The sequence below is a fragment of the Cupressus sempervirens genome, chromosome 3 (assembly GCF_028749045.1).
Source record: "Cupressus sempervirens isolate cs-2001-9-10 chromosome 3, ASM2874904v1, whole genome shotgun sequence".
In the NCBI taxonomy this organism is placed as follows: domain Eukaryota; kingdom Viridiplantae; phylum Streptophyta; class Pinopsida; order Cupressales; family Cupressaceae; genus Cupressus; species Cupressus sempervirens.
In genome coordinates, this window is record NC_143120.1 from 254,472,519 (window position 1) to 254,495,162 (window position 22,644).

General features: G+C 37.2%; 1 protein-coding gene across 13 annotated transcripts in view; it reads right to left on the reverse strand.

The window, feature by feature from the left end:
• Positions 1–22,644, reverse strand: part of LOC149565830 (proline iminopeptidase-like) — a 314,435-nt gene that overhangs the window by 116,567 nt on the left and 175,224 nt on the right. For all 13 annotated transcript variants that reach the window (XR_016362073.1, XM_089819323.1, XM_089819321.1 and 10 more), the window contains 2 exons: positions 15,814–15,911; positions 15,404–15,505 (listed from right to left, as the gene is read on the reverse strand). Coding sequence is in view for 12 of the 13 variants with exons in the window: in XM_089819323.1 (XP_089675449.1) it covers positions 15,404–15,505; positions 15,814–15,911 (200 nt within the window). In the remaining variant the exon portion in view is untranslated. The remainder of the gene's footprint in view (positions 1–15,403; positions 15,506–15,813; positions 15,912–22,644) is intronic.

Genomic DNA, 22,644 nt, shown 5'->3' on the forward strand with positions numbered 1-22,644 from the left:
CATGACTCTCCTCCGCTCCGATATGTCATACAGCATTACTAAAAGCTGTTGGAACTCACTAATGAAGGCCTCCAATCCACCATTCTACCTTAGCTAAGCTAATTCCTAGAAATACACCTCATGATCCTTCCTATCAAAATGACCTGTCTATCCATGAACTTCTGATAGGAAGTAATCTGACCATGATGGAGAGAAACCAATCCATGATACCATCAATTGTGAGGAACTCCATCAAGATGTAATACTGCAAATTAATAGCGTCCTCCTCAATCATAGGATGCAAAGCAAGATAAGTGTCTAGCTTGTGGACCCAAACTCGAGCTGTACTCTACCACTGCCACTAAAATGTGCCAAACTCATCTTATTGGCCACCTCTTGTAAGTCACATTGTATAGGCCTCTGTCTATCAGGAGTAAGCCTACCTTTGAAGTGCTCTTGCTTCTGTGTCGAATATTTATCAAAATTAAGTTTTTTTTGACAACCTACGAGAGAGCATCCCACTCAGCAAAATGTGCAACCACATCATCTACAAAGGGTGTAGCCTTAGTCTTTGTACTGGTTGTAACCACATAAGGTCTCAGAAATGTGGGTCTCTATGGCTTATCACAAGCGCCAATGTAACTAGTCCTATCAACCTTGTCATCAATCCTAACCCGATCCTTTGCTCTATACTTGTCACTAGCTTTGGACCTATCATCAACTTGAATCATCTCAAGTGCCCCTCTCCCTACTCCATCCTCAAGGGAGCACAATCCCTTGCGAAGTGTCATAAAGTTGCTGCAACACATCTACAACATGGTGTTATTCAGTTGCCAAGTCCCTAAATGTCTCTCTAGCCTCTCTATCTATCTCAAAACCAATGCCAGCATCACCAACCACCTTGTTGCCCATAGTCCCAAACTATATACCATGTTCTCCATCGTTAGGTGGAGAAGTGGGATCTGTATGGGTATAATGTCTTCCTAGAATAAATCTACTATCCATAATGTTAAATAACAACTCCCTGATTAATGCACTGAACAAACTCTGAATAAAGCACTGATCCCAATGTCACTAAGCCCAATTCCCTACAGACTGGCAAGAAATTGCTTTGATACCATTGCGATGAGCCCAAACTGGGTCTCACTAACAATAATGAACAAAATATGTGTTTCTAGAGTTTGTTAGCTTCAATGTTGAGTTTTTGAAATGTCAGCTTTAGATTTTCCTCAAAATGTGAAATGATGCCAAAATAATAATAGACCCCCACTTATTCGACTAGAGAATAACTAAATGCAATGTCAGAATAACAATAAAAACAAAATAAGTAAAGTCCACTTTCAATTTTGGCTCAGCACAATTATTCAATTAGCTCCCTTGCACAAATAATTTTCACCAAATACAATTTAGTTATTCTTCAATAATAATAAAGAGCCTAGTAATTTTCTGAAATGTTTGATCTGCAATTATTAGCCTCAAAGGGATTACAGTCTATCTCCAACACTCCCAAATGCAGCGCCAAGATCATCAGAAATGAACGCTGCCAGCTATGTGAGCAAATGCTGAAATGGGAGAGACCACAAAATGCTGAATAAACCCTCTGCCATGAATAGAGATTTCAGACGCTAATCTCTGCAGTATAAGTCAAGCCAAATATGGTTCCAATAGCAAATTAGACACACCGAATGACTGGGATTTCAGTCACCTAAGTGTAGAAAAAAATAATGCCCAACAACACTATGAAATCACCCAACTATGATGTGATATACTCTACCTGATCGGGCTATAAACCCCTCTAATATGCTTCAGAACATTCAATGCTAAGAGTAGGGTATTGACAAAAATACCAAACTCCCAACTTGTAGGCAATATTAATGCCAAACAAAGATTTCTTGGCAACTTGCATGTAGAAGTATAAAAAGCCCTAGTGTAGATGTAATTGCCAATTGATAACGGAGATTTCAATTACCAATTGTCTTCAAAATATGACTGCCTAAATGGCAATAGTAAGAACGTCGACCAGTAGAATTAATAGGCATTCTAAATTATTGATAATAATCGCCAAATTCCTCCATAAGAAAATCGCTTCTCAAAAGTCAATGTTTGAGAAGACACCACATTCAGATTTCAAAAGCTCAGATTAAATCCATTATACTCTAGCAATGGATTGAATCCACTGAATTCAAATCAAACCCTCACAAGAGATAAATAGAAGCAATAGACTAAATGGACGATCAATTCTCACAATGGGAGTCATATATATTCACAATTGAGCAAAATGGCTTCCTCTTCACACCTCTCACTTAATAAGCTACAACTTCACAATTCCATTTTATAACATATAAGATAAAGTGCTTTAATAATAATGAAGCCTCATTAATAATTCAATAAATATGAACTTCATCAATAAATGCACAATCCAAAGCAGATGATGAACAACCAATTGCGCCACCATTGCACTACCAAAAATAGCAACCATCAAAATTTAGACTTACTATAAATAGCAAGTCTACAACAGAGACCCTCAAAGGTCACTATCAACTCATGAGGGTCGCAATGATGAACTGACTAATCCCTGCTATAAGAACCTACTAAAATGAGGACATTACAAATTTTATCAACATTGTGCGAAATTATTGGTTTATTGACAACTTTGAAACAAATGCTTGTGAGTCAAGCATGGCTAGATTAATCTTACTCAAAGAAGCTTGAAAGAAAGGATTGCAAGCAATTTTGGAAACCTTTTTGCACAAGGAGCTATAGAGATCATGAAGATGACTTCAAAACATTTAATCATAGAGTTCTTCAAATAGGGCATTAGATAGGGCATCAAATACAATATACACGACTTCATATAAATTTGTAACTCAATCTTTTTGTATTTGTCAACGCCCTTTGTTAAAGTTTTGCATTTGGTATATGAGGATCAAAACCTACTGGGGTATATTTATGAGGTTGTTTACCGTATGGGGTAAATAGTTTAATGCATATAGAAAATACACAACAACATGTAACACAGCAGTACTCCTTTTATTATTTGCATATATGCCGAAGAGATTACATAGTGCTTCCAATGATGATTAAAGTCCATTTCGGACGGTGTACATATACCTTCCCAAAGGGGTGACTCAATCGTCACGCATCCTTTCAGATGCTAATCTACTCGTCGGCTATTTTATAACTTTACCGACAACATGCTAATCTACCCATCGACTATTTTATAACTTTACCTACAACATCATCCCCCCCAAAAAGAAAATTCCTCTCCGAATGACAATTACAAAATATCCACCTGTGCTGCTTTCTCTGCTTCCAACTCCTGGGTACACTAAGCCAAGTGTCGCTGTACTGCCTTCAACTGGATGATCAGCTCCTCTCAAGCTCTCTATGCATCCACCAAGACAGCTTCACGTGCAACACCTATTCCAAGTGCCTCAAAGCGTATCACCCCTCTCGAAAGGCTTGCTTTATTGTCTTCTCCACCTCTGGTACACAAACACTCCATGCCTGCAATAACTCTAGGTCTCATCAACTAGTCATACTTCCCACAATTAATAACTGAAGCGACTGAGAGCCAAGACCAAATTAGCACTCTCAAAGCCACATAAAATTCCATGGAATACACCATTTTTGTGATTTCCTTCCAATCCCACACTCTTTTTGGCAACTGCTTATTTTTTACTACCTGTTTATGTCTTTCCCTTCCCTTGGGCATTATGCATTATTCATTATGAACATTTTTTATTTGTCGTCATTTTTTTTTTTTTTTGGAACACTTCATGTCCCCTTCTATCAGTCACCTCTACCCCCGTTTTAATAATGGCCGTTGTGTCTTTTGCAACCCTCTGACTAATCGTATGGCAATGCCTCCATTCTCCCACCGATCCTACAAGGGTTGTACAACCACTTCTTTCAACACCTGGATGTATGATCCAAACTTTTCTTTCTTGGCCGTACGGCTTTTACACTTTTCACTTTCATGTATGTTGATAATGTACGGTGCTTGATGTTTTCTTCCCTTGAGCCGTATGGTCATAAGGAATATCTTCATATGACCGCTTCCATGTCTTTCTCTTGTTTTAATCGCTCCTTTGTCTTCCTCCCAATAATACTCTTATATGTTCGTACAGCCCTATGTTTATCTTCTACCATACAAAAGGTCGTACAGTGCTTTCTCCTTCATAGACAGTGCATGTGTGTTTGTACAGTAGCCTCTTCTAATCATCCGTATCGTTACCTTGTTTGACCATACAGTGTTCACTGACAATGTGTACCACCTCTGTGGCCATACGGTTTTGCTCATGTATCGTACAATGATGTACTCATGTCCGTACGGTACCATACAACACCCTAGTTGGTTCGTACAGTCCTTTCCTGAATCCGTACGGTTGTTTTTTCTAAGTCATACAATACTTGCCTACTTCCAGAAGGTTGTACGGTGGTAGCTCCTTATTCGTATGGAGCCTCCAATTTGTACGATACTCTTCCCTTGCCCTGTGCTTGCCATATGGTGCACCTCTAGGTCTCTTCCTACAAATTTCCAACTGTATGGTGTATTCTTCTCTTCTTCCCGTGGGTCAAAGCTCTCTCTTCTCCCACCAGTATGTTTTTTTGGTTCAATATCATCTCCAAGGTTCATGGTTTGTACTGTGGCCTCTTCATATTTTATCGGCTTATCTTCACTGAACGTATGGGCTGGTGTTTCATCCACCTGTGCTTCTCCTTCCTTTAATTCACTATATTCCTTCGAGAACTCATTTCTTCCTTTTTCTTCTTCGATGCCCAAATGTTGTAGCTCAAGAAGAGTTCGTAATCCTCTATCTGCCAGTGAAATAGTCTGTTCACCAAATCTAGATTGTCCTCATTCGACCCTTGTTCGAATATCAATACTCCCTCTTCATCAGGTTCCATTCTCTTCTTCCCCTCGTCATTGCCTCCATCTTCACATTCAGAATCCAACGACGCTGCCTCCTCACCTACCATTTGTGTGCCTAGGTCAACTATGAATCTTTTGCCTCCGCGCTCCACTGATAGGGTATTCTTCTTCCAATCATGCTTAACCCTTGTTTTTACAAGCCATCCTCAGCCCAAAATGGCGTCATATCCTCTCCTCTTCAGCAAAATGATGACAAAATCGAGTAGGGACGACTCTGTTCCAATAGTCACTAGTTGTACTATCAAGACCTCGAGAGGTTTAATGCCGTGTTGGTTCGCCGTTAGTATTGGAATGTAGGTGGCCACAACATTGGCTGTCCCAACTTCTTCTAGGTATCTTCTGGTAGGACGTTTACCCCTTAACCTTCATCCACAATTGTGTCTAAAAAGACCGTGCTTAATACACCCATCTCTATGACCGCTAGATGTCGATCGAATATGAGAGCTAGAAGCATTGGCTCCGCTGCACTTGCTCCGCTTTTTTTTCCCTTCCATGTTCTCCTAGTAGTTTAGCAGTCAGGGCTATGTTTGCAAGTGTTGTTCGTAGTTGAGGCATTGTGAGCAGTAAATCATTTAATTTGACTGGTACTTTAGTTTGTAATATCTGCTTTATAATGTTCTGTTCTGCGCAGTTTCTCATAGAGGTACCCGCAGTATCCTTTACTTGTGCTTTTTCTGCCTGCATCCCTTTCTGAAATTCCACCCGCGCTTCTTCCAATCTCTTTTTTTCTTTAGTCAGTTCGGGGTATAGTTTTGCTTGTTTACGGATGATTGCGAAGACTTCTTCGTCCGCGCTGATGCTGATAAAATTCACTCCTAGTTTCAGCCACTTAGCATCTTCATGATCTCCAAGACCACACCATCTGCATAACAATTTTGGTATATTTATTAATGTATAGTTCCGTGCAAAGTGGCCCCACAAATTGCATGCTCAGCATTGAATTATCGGCCAGCCATTTGCATCGTACTGAATTCAGCTGTGGCCCCCATTATTGTTGTTGGTATTGTTGTTGGCATTTTTGTTTTTCCCTCTTCTATTATTTCTGTACCCACCTGAAGTAGCACCATCATTGCTGGTGTTTCCGCTCCCTCCCGATATAGAAGTCTCCTGTGTTAGGAGTACTTGTTGATGCCCTCTTGTTTTCATATTGAAGGGGCATTCTTTTGTGGAATGTCCCATAATTTGACAGATATCACAGAATTGGTTTTTCGGGCAAGATCCCTTCGTGTGACCTTTTGTCTTGCATTCTGTGTACCATAGCTCGTTTCCCTTCGTGTCTTTTTGCATATTCTTAAATTCTTTCATCATACTGATCATATCCTTCTAGAGAGCTTGGACATTCTTACTGTCCTTTTCATCACCACTGCTATCTCCTTCCGAAGATGAGTCATCTGAGTCGGATGAGCTACTTTTCTTCTTCTTTTTCATTTTCTATTCACTCTCTAAGTCCATCGCTCGATTGTACACTTTGGTGTATGATGATGGCGGCACAATCTTCATTTTCTTCCTTAACTCCGGGTGTAGTCCTTCAATGAACCATCTCTTCTTTAGCCCATCTGTCGGCTTACTTTCCATTTTATTTATTAATTCTTTTAGTTTTCTTGCATATACATGGACTATTTCATTTTTCCCTTTCTTTCTGGTGTAGATTTCTGCTACGATCTCATTGTTGTCTTGCAGTAATTGAAACTCGATGATAAACTCCTTTTTAACTGCTGCCCACGAAGTTAATTTTTGGGGATCCGTGTCGGTAAACCAATCAATTGCAACACCCCTTAGGGTTGCTGGAAATTGTCAGACCCATTCATCAATGTCTGTTACGCCATTCGCCGTCTAAATTGTTTCACATGTCTTACAGTGTCTGATTGGATCGGTCGTTCCATCACCATCAAACTTTGGCAATTTTTCCTTTGGTCCAGCCATTACCATTCAAGTTTGAGGTACTTGTTGTGTACCTATATTATTTTGCACACCCGCGTTGTTCTGCACACCTGCGTTGTTCTGAACATCCACGCTGTTTCAGACAGTCGTCTTATTTCCCACAGCCGTGTTATTTGGTGAAGAAGGGTTTTGGTTAAGTGAAGTTGTCTATTCCGAAAGTGTATTGCGGATGAAGAGTTCACTCCACGCTCGTGCTCCCTTGGCACTCCGAGTCGTGCGAGTTAATTCCCTTCTGTCTGGATTCTCTTCCCTCGGCGTATACAGGATAAGAAATTCCTTCCTTGTTTCTTCCACCAAATCCAACCGCTGTCGAGTCTCTTCCAACAATTCTTCAGTGCTTCGGTGTTCATTGGCAATCTACTGAAACCTTCATCTATGTTTGACCTATTGTGCCAAAATTAAATTCCCTTGTGTGGTGCATATTTCATCTTTTTCCTTTAACTTATTCATATTTTTGTTCAATTGATTCGGCATTAGTCTTCATTCATTTGCCTTCGTTGCAAGTCCATGGGGCAACGACACCAAATGTTTACCGTATGGGGTAAATAGTTTAATGCATACAGACAATAGACAAGAACATGTAACACAACAGTACTCCTTTTATTATTCGCATATATGCCGAAGAGATTACATAGTGCTTCCATGATGATTAAAGTCCATTTTGGATGGTGTACATATACCTTCTCGAAGGGGTGACTCAACTGTCACGCGTCCTTTCGGATGCTAATCTACCCGTCGGCTATTTTATAACTTTACCAACAACAAAGGCCATTGATAAGGTCAAGAAGTCTATCAGAAATTATGATATGGGGAATTGCCTAAAATTTAATCATATATGGGTGATTATTAATAGAAGATGGAACAATCAACTCCAACCTATCCTTGCAGTATGGTAATTCCTTAGACCTTCTTTCTTTTACTCAAATACCCTTCTCAAATCCCAATAGAGAGGTTATAGATAGCCTCACTATATGCATTCAAAGGATAACATCCTACATTGAAGTGAAAAATCTCATTGTCAATGAATTGCAAAGTCATAAGTAAAATAGGGTAGGCTCTTGCCTTCAAACCTAGCTAAGCAAGGAAGAACCACTCAAACACCACACATGAAATTTGGAATCTTTCATATGCATCTTACAAGTCACAAATTTCAAATTTACCTTTTGAATTCAACTCTTCAATATTTTATTTTGTTGACTCTTTATGGACAAATCACAATAGAAATACCCCAAATCTCGAAGGTTCCCCTTGCATCTTATGCCAATCTTTTCGTGTATTCATCTATAATTGTGATTGGATCTTGTTTGAGGCCATTCACACAAGAAGAGGAACAAAATAGCTCAAAAATGACTCAATGATATTCCTTTTGTGCAACACAATCTTCAACTATATAAAAGAAAGGTAGAGAAATATCAGATGATCCAACTAATTTGGATGAGATAGACAGGTATGTGCAGGACCATGAGGTGCCAAAAAGTGGTGATATGAAAAAGATGCAGTTTTCAAACATCCAAAAGCATTTCAAAACTCGTGTTGACTTTTTTCCCACCCATCCTAATACCAAACCAAAAAAAATTTACTAACCACATCAAGTTCCCAATAGGTATCAAGTATCTGAAACCTATGCTTTCAAAAAAAAAAAATCAAAAACTCAAATGTTATTTCTTCCTCATTGTTGTTTTCTGTTTCAGTTTTGTGCTTCGGTTATATGATCGATTTTGGATCCCTGATCAATCTCCCCATCAAATTCCACCATTTTACCATAAAATCATCACAATTACAAAATGTAGCTCATCAATCGTCAAAGAGATTAAAAAAATCATCTATGGGTTTTTCATCTTCAGCTGCGGCAAGTTCAAGATCATTTGAATCCATAGTAGATCCACTCACACTGGATGCACTATGTGCAGCAATGTAATCATCATCATCATAAGTTGTAGTGAATGTAGTAAGATCCTCAATAGTTGCATCCAAGTTGGCACATTCAAGGGCTACATCCAAAAAGCTTTTTTGCCCCATCCTTGTAGTGTTCCTCCTTATGTAATAGAAGACCAAAGTTGGAATGAATATAACCAAGTACTCAGCCTTTTTTTTACCCAACCGGTTGTGCTTTTGTTGAGTGAATAAAGGAGCATGTACTCCAATTCTGCCTAGTGGCAGAAAAACTTGCAACATAATTAAAAATTAAAAATGTAACGTAAACTAAAGAATGTTAAGTAGTGAATTGCAGAATACAAGTGGTAAAAAATTTACATGTGAGAGGATCTTGATTACAAGAAGTTGGCAGCACCCAAATCTTTAACCATGGATGTACCACCATCTAATAGCTTTCATGTTGTATCAGTCATTAATAGTTGTTGTAGTATGACTTTTCTCTACATTGTCCCACGCCATCATAGACATCCCCCAAACAAGGTAGCAAATCAGAGCATTGTTATGGTAGGCTTGATGAATTTCAAGACATCCCACACGAATCTACCAATTGGCATCCAAGGCCAATGACTTGACCTTTCGCGCCCTTTGTGAATGTAAAACCTTCTATACACTCCATTGGTTGCAAACAACCTTTTGACCCTATGCCTCTTGCACATTCCAAAGTTGTCTCATAACAATAGTATGAGACACAAACTAGGTCTCATTAAAAAAAGTAAGTTAAGAACAATACCAATATGTAAATTAAAATAACAAATTAAAAAATTATAAATATTAAGAAAATTTATATACAAATTGATAATGAACATGACATAAATTAAATTAAATTTAGCATTGACCTTCAACAATTGCAATCTTGAGAAAGATATGAATATTGATTGTGACATCTGGTGTTTTGTCAAAAACATCTAGATCCAATTTGTTGCATCACCAAGTTAAGGGAATGCACGGTGCATGGTGTCCAAAAAAAGTGTTCGTATCTTGCCTCAACCAAAGAACCAGCAACCCTACAATTTGTTTCATTGTCCATGATTACCTATACAACATTCTCACTACCCACCATCTCTATGGACTAAATGAGAATTCTAGAAATAAACTATGCATCTTTTAGTTCTCCTTCACATCGATTGCCCCCAAAAGAATCACCCCTTTAGGAGACTTTATAATAACATTAATCAATGGACAGTTTAAGTTGTCTTTCCATCCATCAAAAACAATAGAAACACCTATATCAATCAAAGAATCTCTAATTGGTTGAAGGAAGGTCTCTAGCATTTAGCTCTTTGCAACAAGGTATGCACTTTTCCAAACCCACGACTTGTGAAACCAACTGGTGTACTATTGATTGATGACACTATTTCCTGCCAATACAGTGATCTGACCAAGTTGAAAGAAAGACCATTGGCATAGAGGCAATGTGCAATTTTTGTTTAGTAATGTCTTTTGCCTCCATTTTAAATTCCTTATCCAATTGACCTCTCTTGCGGGTGGTAATTTTTACTTCATCTTCATCTTTTGAGATAGGAAAGAAGGGATGTTTGGAGCCTGCAACTTAATAAGTGGGTAAACACATTTTTTTCTTTTCAGCTCCACTAGTTTAAGTGCTTCATTTTGATCTTAGAACTAATTTATCAGCCTCTTCTTGTTCTTTTACAGATCATGTTATTTGTGCTGGAGGCAAACCCTTCTCATCTAGGCTTGGACACATTACCATCCCTTTATAGAAAGACCCATAAACTTAAAGTTCCACCAGAGAATATGAGCTATTTTTTGGTTTATTACAATTATTCCACCTCCAAATATATGCCCCACCACTTAGAACCTGCGAAGTTCTTGTGGTATGTCTCCATAAAGGAGATCCTATATCAATTTTGAATTTTTCGTTTCCTTCCCTACCCACTAAACTTTCACTAGTGGTCATTATTGGAATCTAATTTCTTGCTATTGTAAGAAATTAAATAAATTTGAATTAGAAAAACACTAAGAAATACAAGCATATAGATGTAAAATAAAGATATAAAAATATTATAACGAAGAGCTAAAGTTGTCTCTTCATTCTTAAAAAAAATGGGAAAAGCTTGAAATTTTAATTTGAAACTCGAAAAAACTCATCAAAATATAAAACAATTTCATTAAACGATTCAAGAATAGGGTCAAATGTTTACCTTGGATGCTTAGATCTCCTTTGTGGAAGCTATCTAGCACCCCACAAACAATTCCATTTGGAAATGATCAACTGGTCTTCAAAATGCCAAAATGGACACCAAATGAGAAGAGAGCAAAATAGCAAATAAAATGATCTGTTTTAAGTCTTTAACAATTAATGGCCTCATAAAGGACCATTTTAGCCTTTTGTGGAAAAAATAATTTTAAAATGTTTTAAAATGCTTTTTTTTAAAGTGAAAAAAGAACATGTTCAAGTTCTTGGGGCACTAACATTCACATGTTGTCTGGATGCACCTAGGTGCGCCTAGATGTGCCCAGAAAATGCATCCACAAGGGTGGATGCACATGGAGGTAATAAACTATCTGACAACATGCAGGAGGCGTGAATCCCATATCTTAGATAACAGATGTTGCGACAACAAGATTAATCTTTGAACATCATGGGTTTTAGACCTTGTGATGTCCACTACCTCAGTATATGAATGTTTTCTATTGTATTGTTGAATTGAAAACACATTGAATTGAAATACACATACCTGCAAGAAAAACTCTATGTTACATAAATGAAATCTCTTTGACAAAATTAGTGAATGAGAAATTGGCCAAAATTTAATAGGGAATCTTACATAGACATAATACACACACAAACCAGCTAAAGAAAGTATTCACAATTCAGACCTTTCAGTTAATTAATATGATGATGTTGAAAGTGTTGAAACTATAGCCTAGAAATCAAAGATAATAACCAGCAAATAGAAAGAGAAAAACTGAAACAAAGAACGCCAGAAATATCTTGGGAAAACCCTTCGAGAATGAAGGGAAAAACTCAGCCACACAACAAAATATATCTTTATTGATAATAAAAGTTCAAGTGTACAATGCTTATCGCTTGATGCAAATATATAACAATAGAAGAAACTCTTCATATTCTAACCGAAGATCTTTTGAGTTTCTCATAACTCGTATAATTAAATATGACTCTTCGAATATTCATGCCTCAATGCATGTGAATGACACATGTCATTTACATTTATAATATTACAAATTAAACTTTAAGTGTCCTTTTCAGCTGAAGATGACAATAACGATAATAATGTTCATATTTCTAGAGATAAAGATCTCTATCGCAGCCACCATCTTCAACACTCCCTCTTAGCCAAAGAGAGATCTTTAGCTGAACAATCACACAAGACTGCAACCAAAATGTGAATGATAAAATATCATCTCATATATCCTATGAAAACATGAAACAATCAATCATATTCATAGAATCAGTCAACATGAAAACCTGTAACAATCAATCATATTCATGGAATCACTCAACATGAAAAGATTTGCAAGATTCACAGCTAAGCCTTTATTCACGGACTCTCTCAATGTGAACTATCACGGAATCTCTCAACATGACATCCAACTCCCATCATGGAATCTCTCAACATGATGTTCACTATCGCATAGTGAAAGAGTTATCATAGCTGATCTTACAAATTTATTTGCATAAAAACAAGACTTAGTTCCATTTAAACCTCAAATTTTACAAATCCTATAAGCATCACAAGCATATATGAGAGTGGTGGGGATTCCATTAATACTGCCTCTTAATCATATAGCCTCCCTTTGAAGCTAAAAACATCTCCCTCTTAATCATTTGCTTTTCTTTTGCAACGAAAGTAGACATTAATGACAATTCTAATCAATATTAGAATATTCACTATTCCTAGTGAAATGATAACTCAAAAATAAGTTGCAAGAAAACACCATGCATGTCATCAAGAGACATTTATTTTCTTGAATAAATTTCTTCAGCAAACTCCATTATAATCATAAAAGAATAATTTGAGTGATTCTTCTTTCAGCTAGGACAGTCCTCTCATTGCTAAAAATGGCTTCCTCAAGTATCCATCCTTAAAAAAAATCAAAATCAAAGGTTACAAAACTAAGAGTTTTACACAAAAAAATCATAAATTACCCCTCAATATTTGATCATATTGTAAGCAAATATCATAAAAGAATATGCAAAAAATTTCCCTCTGAATGCTTAAAGCCATACTTATTTCAAGATTTATAATAAAAATAAAAATAGAGTACTTATCTTGATTTTTTTGTGCCAATCCATCCTCCTACAACAAATTTAAAGACGAGTTCCGGCAATGCATCTACTCCACTTGAGAATTTCTTAGTTCTTACAACATATTCAATATAATAGAAGCAGATACTATAATATACCGCTTTGAGGAAAACCGCTTACAAGAACTGCCTTTGCGAAACCGCCTACAAGAGGAAGACGAGATTACTCTTCGACTGAGGTGGAACGGCAGTTCGTGTGAAAGAGGGTCGGGATTCGACACGGTCTCTCTTCACAGCAAGCCTCAAGAAGCCGTTGCCGCCCAACTTGAGCGGGGAAAAGGAAGGAATCCTACTTCTAAGCGACTTGACAAATGCAGTTGAAATACAAGCAGAGTCCACTTTAGGGTTTGAAAGTCCAACAATGTTTTGTTGCAGACAAGATACACGGATCAACGCCATTGTCGTCGTACATGCCGTTGTCAACAACACTTTTCATAGCCCAATAAAATTTCTGCCTCCTTCCTCCGGCTCATATGACCGCAGGTCAATGACCTCGACCTTAACATTATTTTCCTATAGGAGGCTCGAAAGCTTGGGAGCAAGGGCCTTTGAAGTGCCCGACTGTAAGGGCATCCGTGTGTTTGAAATCCTCCACGAGGGTATCCATGTCTAGATACAGCGACCAAATATGCAGCTACTGAGAATTGCTTCTCGTTTTTCAGTTTGAATAGCCATTCCACCATGAGACCACCCAGCATAGGCAACATCGTCGTTCTGCGTGACAGGATCTATCGACAACCAAGACGTGATACTTGAACCTGATACACTATTACTCTTGAATACTCTACAACTAATACAACGCCTACATAGTGCATAATATGCATTTCTAGTCCATCTCCCACTCATACAACCAAGAGGAAAGATACAAGCAACATGCCCCGTAAAGGATCTCCTTTATCTTTTTCCCAGCACCCATCTGCTGAATAACAAAAAGAGAATTATGAGTCAGATTTGACATCTGCGCAACTAGAAACTGAGAGAGGGATTAAGAACAATAGTTTCATTGCCTTGAATAAAAAACAAATGAGATAGATCTACAAATTTGAATGTTCATGAATGATTTAAAAAAATGACAATAATCAATACTCCCTGATCATGCAAAAGGACACTCTAATCAACATATAACCTTCGTGACCATGCCTCCAACTTTTCAATGTAATACACATATATATGGTGCACATCCTCCAGACATTGTTGTCTATCTGGCTCTGATACCATGTTGAAACTATAGCCTAGAAATCAAAGATAATAACCAGCAAATAGAAAGAGAAAAACTGAAACAAAGAACACCAGAAATATCCTAAGAAAACCCTTCGAGAATGAAGGGAAAAACCCAACCACACAACAAAATATATCTTTATTGATAATAAAAGTTCAAGTGTACAATGCTTATCACTTCATGGGAATATATAACAATAGAAGAGACTCTTCATATTCTAACCAAAGATCTCGAGTTTCTCATAACTCCTATAATTAAATATGACTCCTTGAATATTCATGCCTCAATGCATGTGAATGACACATATCATTTACATTTATAATATTACAAATTAAACTTTAAGTGTCCTTTTCAGCTGAAGATGACAATAACGATAATAACGTTCATATTTCCAGAGATAAAGATCTCTATCGCAGCTACCATCTTCAACAGAAAGAAGTACGGAATTTGACATGACTTTGTTCCCAGAACGTGTCTGACAAAAAACCAACATAAAATATATAATATTGTCATAAATATGTGATGTCATCACTGGTCACTATTTATTTGTCAAATTTGTTATCTCCTCTCTGTATTTAAAGTTAAACCCTCAATTGAATTGAATACACAGCTGATGGCATTTTCATATGTTGTAAGCCTATCTCCTACATTAACTAAGTTATTTTTCTGTATCTCTAGTCATTGTAGGATAGCCTCTTCTCTACTACTATTAACAAGAAAATTGAGAGTTCCTTGATCCAAAGATCTTTAGGTTATCATTTGTTAAGTGCATCATTTTAACATTCATCAGACAAGCTTAGATATGTGGAAGTCTATAAGATACTCCAACAGCATTCTTTATTATAAATATTATCTTAAGAAATGGATTTACAATCAAATAGCATAGAAGACCCCAGATGATACAAAATCTAACCAAAATATACCAAAGTAGCTAAGTATATAACAAGATATAATTTTCCCTGATATGAGCTGTTTATTTTCTGTTGATCCAAAATTGCACTTATCCTTCGATTCAAACTTATCTTCTTCAGTTATATTTTAGAAGGGTGTTCAAACATTGACAATCAACAAAAAAACGAGATATGTAAAACTGAGAACCTTACCAAAGAAAAATCATTATCATCTCCTTTCCTCATATACTCCTCATTTGGAAGAAGATGGGATGTCATCATTTCCCATGTTGTCCAAATCTTAGCAGCTGAGTTCTGCAAGCAATTTATCTTATTATAATGCTTGCTAGAATATAATGGCTCTGATCCACAAAGACTGCATATGAATAAGTTACAAAACAAAATCTTTATGTCCCCTGCTCATAGAATCCAAGTAAATACAATCTTGTCAGCTCTTCCTTGTCAATATCCTAATATTTTTAAAACTTATCTCAATAATCGCATCCCCCATGTGACTAATACACAATTCAGAGTGACAAGTAAATAGTGAAATGTATCCTTTAGAAAGAGAAAAAAATAAAATTCAGGTAAGTAGAAACTTATGAAATATTAATGATCATTACCTTCTCCTGAAGATCGTCACCATTCAATCTCTTTGCATATGCAATAACAAAGTTATCACGCTCCTCCTCTGGAATAAAATTACGGAATTTCTCCCATGCTATAAAAAAACATCAAGAAACAGTATTCAATGATTTAGTAAATATGAAGTAACTACCAGCATTGACTCCATTTAGTTTTTTGCAAATCATAAAAGCAAGGTAGAAAAAGTTGGATCAGAAATAAAATATGCATTTCAATCATTCTATCTGGTGAGGGTTGTGCATGAACAACATGATATCTCATTATTGTAATAACAATGATATATGTGCTATATTGTATAAATTTAACAACTCAGACTAAAACAAGTTCATCACCAAGAAAATGGAAGGCCACAACTTCCACAATGATTTTACAAATAAATGTTGTGATCATTAGTTCCAAAGATGGTATTAGACTACATCATAGGAAGGGCTCCTTAAATATACAATTATTAAAGTTTGCAGAATAACTATTTTGGTAGGATCATCACAATCCATGTTAGCTGGAAACTTATCTTCCACTCTTTCCAAGAAAATTTATTGTCAAACAGCTTCGACTCTTTCACCATGTCATGCAACCTAACTTGATTCCTGCCAGCTTCCTTACCGATGGATATGAACTCTTGATGAACAAGGTGCACTCAGCCTTCGCAAAAAATTCTAGCAGCCATAAAGATCTTAAGCATGGTGTGGTAAGAAATAGACAGAACACAAGACTTTCAGGCTGTGTTTTTTTTAACTTTTGGTCGACTTTGTGATTAACATATCACTGGATATATTGACAACAAAGACACATTCTCCGTTGAGTGGCAGCCAAATTGATAAATGTTTTTTCCTAAGTTGCTGATGCGGATTCGGGTTTGGGGACAAGGACAAGTTCGAATTTGGGTTTATGGGTTCAGCAAAAAACATTTCCCATTTGGGTTCGTGGGTGGGTTCATATGTATGTATGCATGCATGGATGTATGTATGTATGTATGTATGTATGCATGTATGTGTGCATGAATGCATTATCTATACAAAAAAAAAAGGGTAACATGCATAATTGCAAAACCAAGTCATTTCACAGTATGAATATATGTTGCTTAATCAATGATCAATGCCAAATGTCAACGATAAACATTAAATACTCGCTCATTAATCTATCTTCATAATTGAAAAGAAAATCATACAATGAATTATTAAATTGCAAAACATAGATTAGTTCATCAATTAATAAAGTTTAAACATAATAATAGATGACCAGTGCTTAGTAGATTATCAATGATCATAGTATCAAATGCCCTTCAAGGGTCAAATGGGTCATCAAAAAATGAGGGATCAATGCCTTCATCCCAGCTGCAACTATGTCTAGTTCCTCATCATTGGAACTCAAACCGGTTGCACTAGTCCCAGATGCTACTATATCATCATCCTCTTCCTCAACATTAGAGATTAGATGAGTGAAATATTTTTTACTAGTTTCCTTTGAGGGTTAGATTAAAAAAATATTAAAAAACACTCTTTAAAGTTGTTTTATTTCACATTTTGGTTCCTACTGCCCCGGGTTCACTGTGGGTTTGTTGTGGGTTCATCCAAGCTCGGTCCAATACAAACTCGAGCGAATCACAGTCCAAAATAAGGACCTTGCCCAAACCCCAGCGAACCGGGACGCGAATCCAAACCCACGCGGACCCAGACCCGAACCCGGGCAGTAAAGGACAAATCCGGTTAAGCAAGGCTTTTTCTTTTAAACTCACAAGTCACAACTCTCATTTGAGAAAGGTAAAACAAAATGTTTGTGATGTTATCGGTCGGTGCACTTTCATGAATAATGTAGCACTCAAGTTGATCACAACCATCACATGGGGAAAACAAGACCTAACAAAGATTGTACCTTTCTATGTCACATGTGCAGTTATCTATACATGTATGCATTCAAGGGTTTTGATTGTAGACAATGCCTATATAGTGTCAATTGTTTTCCCTGTTGGGGTTAACAAGAACTAATGCATAAAGAAGGAATAAAATATTGAACATAGGAATTATAAAGAGCTCAAAAGAAAGTTAGGTATTCATTCATTATTAAATGCAAGATTACATTTCCAGTGCATAACATGTCTTTACTTGTGATGAAGACTAGTACGTATAGTAGCTACGAGACGCGAGGTGAATCGTCATGTCATTAATTGCCCTCAGTTACACAAACGGTCTAACTACTTGATTACCCGACATCATTCCCCAAAACTGATGTAGCCCAAACCCTTCAAAACAATAACTTAGAAAGTTACACAACACAGAAGTTTCAGAATGCCAGATTCTTCATTAAACTTTTCCAACTCTACTCTCCTCTACAATGAAAGAAAAACTACTTATTACAATTTCGAAAATTACCATATTTGACAGATTTTTGAGAAAAACAAATTTTTCATTTTTGGTAATTTTCAAAACCCATCTTACGAATCCTGATTTCTCCCAAGAAAAACCCCCAACTAAGGCAAGATGAATTGACAACTAATCTACGAAGTCAAGAATATGAATTCAAATTTATTACAAAAGCAACTTTCTAAAAAACTAGATAAAAACACAAAAATCCAATTTTGAAGGCCAAGATGATATTTCAAGCTCCTGAAAAAATGTCGAAACGGCCACCAATTGAGTTGAGCTCTATTGACAATCCAAATAACTCCTCCCCACGCAACTGCATGTAAAATTTCAACCAAAACCCACATTTGAGTCAAAAGTTATGACCCTTGGAAGTAAATCTCGACCAAAACCCACATTTGAGTCAATAGCCTTGATCCTCGGATGTTCTTGCATCATTCTCCCCTATTTGAAAAGAATGTAGCTCCTGCAAGTTCTGGTTCTCAAACTGCTTCCATTTAGGCTCATCTAGCTTCTGCAAATCCCATTCTATAATCCAAGTGCTATTTGTTGGTGCCAACCCTTCCCACTACACGAGATATCTATTATAGTCACCCTGGTGAGTCTGAATAGTCTTCTTGTCTAGAATCTGTGCAACCTTTTCCCTTTTCTTGATGGGGATAGTGTGTGTCCAATCTACCACATCCTCATTTTCAACAGAGGCATCATCACCATGGAAAGTATATAAATCAAAAATATTAAACACAGGAGATATATCAATACCACTGGAGAGCTCTACCTCATAAGCATTATCATTAATCTTCTTCAAAACATTGAAGGGACCAATTTTCTTATATTTCAATTTATGATAAGTCCCAATAGGAAACGTCTCCTTTCTGAGATAAACCATCACTAGATCACCTGCACTAAAAACCTAATACCTTCTAGTAGCATCTATGGAAGCTTTGTACCACTCATTATTGTCCTATAACTTCTGTCTCAAATCTTCCTGCAACTGGTAGAGCTGCTCTATAAAGGCTTCTCCATCATCACTAACTCTGTCACCCAAGGGAAGTTGAAACAAATCGAGAACGCCTTGAGGATTACGACCATAAACAACTTGAAATGGTGACTTACCAATTGAACTGTTCACTAAGTTGTTATAAGCAAATTTTGCATAGGGCACTACCAAATCCCATTGTTTGGGCTTCTCTCCAACAATACATCGCAACAAATTACCCAAACTACAATTGACGTTTGTTTGTCCATCAATTTGTGGATGACAAGCACTACTGAACTATAACTTTGTCCCCATCTTCCACAAGGTCCTCCAAAAATGACTCAAGAACCTAGTATCTCAATCAAAGGTGATCGTTTGTGGAACCCCATGCAATCTGATTATTTCAGAAAAGAATAACTCGGCAACCCTGGAGGCATCACTAGTTTTCTTACAAGCAATAAAATGAGCCATTTTTGAGAATTTGTCCACAACTACAAGGATAGAGTCATTACTTCGTTGTGTATGTGGCAGTCTCATTACAAAATCCATACTCAAGTCTGTCCACAATCCTACTGGTACTGGTAATGACATGTACAATCTGGTGTTTTAGGAGTGCCCTTTGGCTACTTGATAAATTTGACACCTTTCCATAAACCGGGTGATATCTCGCTTCATCTTTGGCCAATAGTACTTATCTGCTACCAAAGCTATTGTTTTATCCTTTCCAAAATGCCCAACCATACCACTGCTATGAAATTCTCTACTAATATTTTCCCACATTGAGCCTATAGAAACACACAACTGCTTCCCCTTGAATAAATAACCATCTTGCATAAGATACTCACCTTGAATAGTGTCTATGTGCCCATATACTAGATTCTTCAACTGATCAACAACTTCCCAAAAGTCACTATCAGAGTTATACAAGTCTTTGATTGCGTCAAAGCCAACCACTTATGTTTCCATGATGGTCAAAAGAACAACCAACCTGCTCAAGGCATCTGCAACTTGATTCTATTTCCTTGATTTATGCTTCAAAACAAAAGTAAACCCTTGTAAGAAAGAGACCCATTTTGCATGTCTAGTGCTAAATTTCTTTTGTGTGTTCAAGTATTTCATAGCAATATGGTTTCTAAACAACACAAATTCTTTGGCTACTAGATAATGCTTCCAATGTTTCAAAGCTTGCACAATTGCAGGGAATTCTATATCATATGTAGAATATTTCTTTCACACATCATTCAATTTTTCACTAAAAAAGGCAATGGGCCTACCTTCTTGACTGAGTACAACACCAATGCCCACATGCGAGGCATCACAGTCCACTTCAAACACTTCATCAAAATCTGGTAGGGCTAGTATTGGAGCTTCAATGACCTTCTTCTTTAGGTATTGGAAACTCTCTTCAGCCTCTTTGGTCCATGAAAACTCCCGACCCTTAGTGCAGTTTGTCACAAGTGCTACAATGTTGCTGAAATTATGAATGAACTTTCTATAGAAAGTAGCCAAGCCATGAAAACTTCTCACCTCGGTGATACTACGTGAACTACATCATTCAAAAACGGCTCGAACTTTCTTTGGATCCATCTTGACACCATCTATAGAAATGACAAACCCCAAACAAACCAAGCTTGCTTGCATGAACCTACACTTCTTCAAATCAGCATAGAGTTTCTCTCTTCTCAATACCCCCAATATGATCCTCAGGTGTTGTAGATGTTCTTCCCTTCCCTTACTAAAAATCAATATATCATCAAAATAAACTACTAAAAACTTACCAATGTAGCAACACAACATAGTTCATGAGTCTCATAAAAGTACTAGGTGCGTTGGATAAACCAAAAGGCATAACCTTCCATTCATACAAACCATCCCTAGTTTTGAAAGCAATTTTCCACTCATCCTCCTCTTGGATGCGAATCTAGTGGTACCCACTTCGCAGATCAATCTTAGAGAAATACATTGCTCCAGCAATAACATCCATCATGTCATCCAAACGTGGGATAGGAAAACGATACCTGATGGTTATCCTATTGATGGCTCAACTGTTTGTGTACATCCTCCACGTTCCATCTTTCTTTGGGGTTAATAACATTGGGATAGCACAGGAGTTCATGCTTTCCTATACTAAACCTTTTTGTATGAGCTCAATCACCTATTTGTCCAGTTATGCATGCTGTGTCGGACTCATTCTGTATGTCACTTGATTGGGAAGACTTGCTCTTAGAATAAGATCATTATGGTGTTGGATATCTCATTTTGTGGGAAGTCCATCAGGTAGCTCCTTTAGAATAATATCTGAATATTCTTCCAACACTGCAACTGCTTCTAGTAGTATAGTCAAGTCTTCCTCTTTCCCCTTTTGTAGTACCAATGCATAACAACACCCCGTTACTTTCATCTCCTTGACAAGTTCTTTTTCAGATAGCATACTTTCAATTTTTCCATCACCCCTGAGAGGTAATAAGATTACCTTAGATCCATCCTTCCAGAAGGTGTAAGTATTCTTTTCCCCATTATGAATAACCTTTCTATCATACTGCTAGGGACAACCCAAGAGGACATGGTATGCATCCATCAGAATCACATCACACCATAGCTCATCCTTGTAGACCTTTCCTATGGAAAATTTAACAAGGCACCTCTTATCTACTATGACTTCACTTCCCTTTTTAAACCATGCAATCCAATAAGGACGAGGGTGCTTTTCACACTGGGGATTTAGTTTCTCCACCATTTCTTTAGAAACCATATTCTCACAATTGCCTCCATCAACAATTACTTGACATACCTTTCCTCCTGAGGTACACCTTGTCCGAGATAGGTTGGTTCTGAGCCATGAATCATCAATGCCTTTCTCCTCTACATCCTCCTTGGCTGCAATAATCATTGTCCTCCCCATCATGAGACTTACTCTAATATCCGAGCACACTTCTTGTTCAGATCCTTCATTGTCAGCCTAGGCTAGGTTAACTCTGGATGGCCCTCCTTGATTTCTATCTTGCCTGTTAAAATTGGAACACATGAAAGCCTTGTGTCCTTCTCCACACCTAAAACAAGTGAGAGGCCTTCTTTGGTTTTCTCAGCCTCTTCCGCTTCTGTAGCCTCAACCTCTCTGAAACCCCCTTCCTCTCTCTTGATTTGGAGGATCTTGCCTAGTGTCTATTTTTTTTCAAATCCTTGAAAAGACTCTCCTCGACCATTATTAGAGCCTCCTCGAAATGGAGTTGAGGTTGTTACAAGATTCAAGAATTGGCAGATTCACAGATTTCTTGATGACTGATTGATTAACAAAGGAACAATTGTGTTCCTTATAAGAATGACAAGGACGTTGTTTCTAAAAGAAACAATGTAGACTAAAGACAAAATTAGAAACAAAACTGAAGATAGGATAGGAAACATTCCTATCTGGACTGAAGACAAAAGAGACAGGATAGGAAACATTCTTATCTAGACTAAAAGACGAACTA